Raw genomic sequence first — 6,090 nt, forward strand, 5'->3', positions numbered from 1 at the left:
TGCATTCTGCAGCAATTAAACATAGCTTTCATCCTCATTCTGTCAAAAGAGGTCTTCTCTGCTTGAAAACATCTCAAGCAACCACCCTCAATCTCTCTCTCTCTCTCTCTCTCTTTTACTTTCTATCTCTTCCTCTGCGGTTTTATTTTTGTTCATTTGTCAATCTCTCCTCGGAACACCAGCTAATCAGCTTGCACGACGATTGATTCTAAACGAGCGTCCCTATCAAACATATTGCACATTAGGACCGAACACAGCTCCATTTTTACATGAGAAAATGCAACACACCTTTGAGCTGCCGCTGAATAATTCAAGCGCCCCTCAGTCGCCACATGCCGCTGACGCCTCCAAGCCTTCAGCTCAGCTTACCACATAGTGCGTTATGATATCAATACGGGTATTACAAGGATCAATAATTCACACGGCCAAGCTGCTTTTTTTTTAACCTTTGCATTATTTCGGAAACACACACAAAGGTGTGGTGCGTTTGAGGCCTTCGTGGTTTGTAGTGACAAAACATTAACATTCGCATTTTATCCTGCCCTCCCTTTAAAAAGAATTTAAAAAAATAAGAGAAGAAAAATTGTGTTTAACGCCATAAATTAAAGACTGTGGTTAATCACCTCTCAGCATCAAAGAGAATATTTATAAAAGGCACAAACGTTTCCGCCTAATTGCGGAGTGTTGATCCGCGGGCTGAAAGTGCGCGCAGTCTCTCTGGGAAAACCACACAGCCGCTGGTCCCGTTGCAGGATTCCGGTGCAAGCTTTTTATTGTTGTAATTATTTAAGACGCAGTGTTTGGGTTAGTATTAGGGGAAAACTGCCCATTGCTGTGAGCGGATATACCCACGGACCTAGAACACATCTGGAATCATGCCTTACTTTAAACTTAATGAATTAAGTCACAAGAAGTGCGACTATACCTCTAACCGTGATGGTTATTATAACAGTAGCAATTAATAATAGCAATGCTGCCTTGAATGGTCACACAAGTAGCCGAATATAACTGTGCCCCGATCCAATGAAGTAAGATTATTTAAGGAAAATAGGTAGAATGAATGGAAAAACACTTACTTAGTTAAAAGAGTAAAAAAAAAAAAAAAAATTAAACTACTTAAGTTCCTCTTTCCTCGGCAAACCTCTTGTGTATCCAGTTGGACTCTCCCTAGAGTTTCCAGTCAGACTTCTACTCCCGGCGCCTCCACATTACTTCGTTTTATACCAATATATAATTAATATTGCATCGTCATTACTTAATGATTTCAAACCCCGTGCGGGAGATAACCCGGTGACACGAGGGCATCCATAATTAAAAGCGCGCTAATCAGAAGGGCCCTCGGCAGCGCGAGGACGCGCACCCAGGGGCCCGCGGTGTGAAGATAACTGTGAAAATCGAGGCCCTTTATTTTTTCTGTGGCGTTTATATCATGTACGACAATACTTTTTTTTTTTTTTAAAGCCATAAATAAAACAGTCCGGCGAATTCCCACCAAACAAACAGCCAGATAAGCTCAGCTGTAGATGCACTTAGAAGCTTATGAGTCTTTGATACGCCTCAAGATTACATTAATACAACTAAATAAAACACAAAACGTCGCTGCCCGAGTCATTTTCTTCTTTAAAAATAACCAATAATTTATTCGATTTACACTTCACACAATTTTTAAAGTGAAATCAAGAGTGAGGAAAAAAAATAAATACTTAAATTAAGTGATACTGTATATATCTGGGCTATAATAATTATAGCTCATATGAAACACATGTTCACATCAAAATATTAAAATATAGCAGCAACCAAAGCCACATATATGTGCCTTATATGAACGTGTTATTTCCATTTCTAAATAATTCAAGATAAACAGACGGTGTGTTGTGAAATTACATTACTGTAATTATTCATATTTGTGCGTAAATGACCATCAAACAGTTAGCGAGGTGAACAGATTGGTTTGTATATAAATACAAAAAACGTGGTATAAAAATGTGGATTTTTTTTAACCCCTCATCTTCAACTCACATTAGTCTGAACTAAGCTTGAGAAAAAAAAGGAAAAAGAGTGAGAACACAGTTGAAGATAGGATGCACGTGTTGTGGTCCAACAAGTGAATATTACAACAAAAAAATCTATTACCATCAGGTGTTCCTCTCATAAACAGTTTTACACCACTGCGCACGCATCGAGTTTCTAATCCCCCTTTCGGTAATAGAAAAAGTGACTTTATATCCCTGAATATGACAAACTGTCAGGGTGGATTCGCTGAAAGTTCACATTAAGTGTGTGCAAGATACATGATCAACAACATTAAAATCGCCCTCTCCACAGATCTATAACGCAGGCATTTATGAGCGCCACATTAATAACTCAATCGAGAAAAAAAAGTGCAACAGCGAAGAGTGAGTGACACGAAATGAGGAAAAAAAAGAGGAAAAAGTTTTTGGAGATAATCCCAGTCGAGACGTGAAGATCTGTTGATAAATCCCCATTATTTAGGCTACTCGGGCTATTATTAATCACTCGATCAAAAATGTAGTAGGCTATTTTATTCATGATGTGTGAAGCTCAGTGCACCGCAGAGTATTTCATTCGTTTCTGTTTCTGCCGCTGGTTACAAAACCAGACTCGGACCACATTCTTTTTCAGGTCCAGTTTTTCGGCGATGGCGGCAATTTTTTCCGAGGAGGGCCGCGGCTGGATAGCAAAGTAAGCCTCCAACGAGCGCTTCTCCGGCGCGGCGATCGAGGTGCGCTTCCTTTTCCTCTCGTTCCCGCTGAAAAGGTCCGGCTTGGTGCTCTTCTCCCGGTACGCAGCCTCCGCCTCCTCCAGCCAGGCCTGGAGAACCGGCTTGAGCGCTATCATGTTGTTGTGGGACAACGTGAGGGACTCGAACCTGCAGATGGTGCTCTGGCTCAAGGAGCCCACGCCGGGGATCTTGAGGTTGGCCAGTGCCGACCCGACGTCTGCCTGCGTCACCCCGAGCTTGATCCTCCTCTGCTTGAACCGCTCGGCAAAGGCTTCCAGCTCCCTGGGATCCGACTCCACGTCGTTGACGCATCCCATACCGCCGTGCACGGACAGCGAGTGAGGGTGGGCCATGTTGGCCATCGCCTGGTGCAGCTGCCCCATGGTCTGTAGGTGGTGGTGAGGGTGCTGGTGGTGGTGGTGGTGGTGGTGCCCCGACGCGGTCATCCCGGGAGGCTCCGGTGCGCCCATCCCGGTCATGGACAGGCTGTTGGAGAGGTGGTCCAGGAGGTCCCCGGCCTCCAGCGTCTGTCCGAGGTGGTGGTGGTGGTGATGGTGGTGGGAGGCGATGGTGGAGGGCACGTGGGAGATGGGCACGGTGGCGGAGGAAGAAGAGGATGCTGAGGTGCAGGGGACACTGCTCATGGTATGGTAAGTCACGTCTGGTTTGAAGGGGTGACTCTTGCCGTGAGAGACAATGCTGTCAGCAGCTGCCAGAGCCTCTGCCCGTGCCAGCAGGCTCTCATCAAAGCCTCCGAATATATTGCCCTGCAGCTGCAAGCAAGAGTGCGCATACTGGAGTCAGTGGGGAATTCTGTCAGGCAGCTCTCAGGATCTAAAAAACATTTTCCAAAGGCAAGCAACGCGGAGGAGAGGATAAAACCCTCCTCAAAGCGCAGGTCATAAAAATTAATATGAAAGCAAGAGCATTGCTTGAAAAGACGGATGAAAAAGGGGGGGAGGAGGGGTTTGGAGAGACGGGGGACACGAAGAGAGAGAGAGAGAGAGAGAGAGGGAGAGGGAGAGAGGGGGTGGGGGAGGGGGGTGGGGGTGAGGGAGGGATGTGGATCGTGGATAGAAAAAGTCCTGTCAAATCAACTTTACAGACATTTCCAGCGTGATACCCCCCCCCCCTCTCCCCCTCTCCTCCCTCCTCTCGCCCAGGTTACCCCGCAGACATTCTTCCCTGACCCGAACCTACCTGCGGGGCGGGCAGACAGACTCTGCGCATGCCCTCCGAGCCTGAGTGCAGGCCGGGGTACTTGGGCTCGTGCAGAGCCGGGTGCATGGAGAAATGCTGTTTGCCGTTCATGGTCATCATCCTCCTCCCTTCGAGCACCTCGCCAGCAGTGTGGCCCCTGACATGAAAGCCGGGGAGCGGACAGCTGCGGAGCTCCCTCTTGCTCTCCTTCACCAGACTGAGCTGTTAACACCGACAGCGCCTCCCGGCATCCCTCCATCCCCCCCCCCCCTCCTCCTCTTCTTTCAGCCTCCCTCTCCCTCCTTCCCTCCCACCTGCTCAGTTTACAAGTTGAAAAATGTTTCCCTCCGTGTGCGCACGCGTCAAGCGAACCCAAGCGCGATGCGCTAATGACAATGTAATAAAAACGATGTGCTGCGGCGATGGCGCCATTGGGTTTTTTTAATCGGTTCTACGTGGCGACGATGTCGGGCGTAACAGAAATGAAACCACGGCGCTGTACGACGAGCCAGCGATTTAAGCACCACGGACAGCGCATCGCCAATGAGCGCACGCGGTGTCCCTCGTTTGACGTATCACAGATAGATAAATAGATTCGTAGTTTTTGTATGTGCACCCTTACCAATCGTAGGAGCGATAAGGCCTGCGTGGTTGACCCCGAGGGGGTCAATATATCCCGGGAGCTGTTTGGCCGCCTCCCCGTGCGGCTGCTTGGTAACTCGCCGAGGCCGAACCGATGACACCAGCGCGTCCATCCGATCCTCCGAGCCGCCTCTCCGGTTCCCCCGAAGCCTGAATAATTTAGCTGCACGGTGGCAGGCATCCATTACCACGCTGGCATGTTCTTATTCATTACACAGATTAAAACGGCCGAGGTATTTTTCTCACCAGGCAGACCTGTTGCCGCCTGTGGAGCCGAACTTCAAGAGCATGCGTGTCGGCCGTTTCATGGTGGATGGAGAAAAGATTACATTTGCATTTTGCAGAAACATTTGAATAACTAAAGAAGTAACATTTATATATTTTATTACTGACTGAACGTTTTGATTTTTTTTTTACCTAATGTTGATATTGTTTTTGCATTAAAAAAGGGAAAAATGTGTCCTATAAAAAGTAAAACAGGTTGAGTGAGAATCGGAAAAAGTTGTGTGAATAACCTGAATAAAGCCCCTTTTCTCACCTTCCCTCTTTCTTTCCCCTTAATAGCTGTAACACAGCAGGGACCATTTATAATTTAGGGGCCAGTGTCTGTGTCTCTATCTTGGCCTTTTCATATTCTAAAGATGAATATGACATGTTTTATGAAGAGTGCTTTCACATGGTGGCTCTTTTCTTTACACTCCACCAGAAGACCTGACTGTCACATCGTGCATTCATATACCCGCTGCTCTGTTGTTCTTTAGTTAGCTGCAATTCAGCAGCATTGATGCTTTCTCAACTATGGGTATATTCTACAATTTAAATTGATTTTGTCATTTTCAAAACAATGTCAAATCTGAGGATCTTTAACCTGTTATATAATACATGTATTCAAACAATATAAAACTCGTGCATGCATGACTACAACATTATCCCTTTTAGCAATTTTAATCACCCGTCCTTTTCCTGAGGCAGGATCAGAGCACCGCTCACGCCCAGATCCTTTCCCCTCAGAAGAGCCAGGAGCTCCTGGATTTAACTGAACAGACTCACCTGACCTCCTAAAGTAAGACACACAATTGCATTATTCAGGATTAATTTAATGGGTCATTGTCGCTGTGATTAAATCGAGTGTTGAAGGTCTCAGGTTGTACTGTCACTTGATTGTGGGAGTCACAAAGTGGAGGTTATTTTTATATATTCCAGCATTATGCACATTGGAAGGTATTGAAATGTATCGACAATCCAGTTACATGCTCCGTACATGTTTGTTCAAGATGTAATATGTATTTCAAAACCTGCAGCTTTGTGTTTTTAGGAAACATTCAGAGCCCTGAGCACATCAAGGAGCTCCATCGTATGAAGATAGTGAACTGGAAGCCATTGATTGTTACAAACAAGGAGACCTGGTAAGAGACTTGCAGTGCAGTTTGAGGAACTTCAGGTTAGCAGATTGATGCATTAACATTTCAATGATAAAGTGCAAAATTAAGGAGACGACACAAGAG

At 46.0% G+C, this 6,090-nt stretch overlaps 1 protein-coding gene across 1 annotated transcript; it reads right to left on the bottom strand.

The window, feature by feature from the left end:
- Positions 1-1,611: 1,611 nt before the first annotated feature.
- pou4f3 (POU class 4 homeobox 3) lies at positions 1,612-4,183 on the bottom strand. The gene is made up of 2 exons (XM_040183239.2): positions 3,944-4,183; positions 1,612-3,516 (listed from the first exon to the last, which is right to left on the bottom strand). The coding sequence occupies exons 1-2, from the start codon at positions 4,061-4,063 to the stop codon at positions 2,563-2,565; spliced, it is 1,074 nt and encodes a 357-aa protein (XP_040039173.2). The 5' UTR covers positions 4,064-4,183; the 3' UTR covers positions 1,612-2,562.
- Positions 4,184-6,090: the final 1,907 nt, after the last annotated feature.

This window comes from Gasterosteus aculeatus, chromosome 7 (genome assembly GCF_964276395.1).
Source record: "Gasterosteus aculeatus chromosome 7, fGasAcu3.hap1.1, whole genome shotgun sequence".
Lineage (NCBI taxonomy): Eukaryota > Metazoa > Chordata > Actinopteri > Perciformes > Gasterosteidae > Gasterosteus > Gasterosteus aculeatus.

What these genes read in the sequence shown, in the direction of transcription:
- pou4f3 (XM_040183239.2), bottom strand. Translation starts at nt 4,063, where the DNA reads ATGATGACCATGAACGGCAAACAGCATTTCTCCATGCACCCGGCTCTG. An exon ending in TCTGTCTGCCCGCCCCGCAG is followed by an intron (nt 3,517 to 3,943) that starts GTAGGTTCGGGT and finishes TCTTGCTTGCAG; the next exon opens with CTGCAGGGCAATATATTCGG.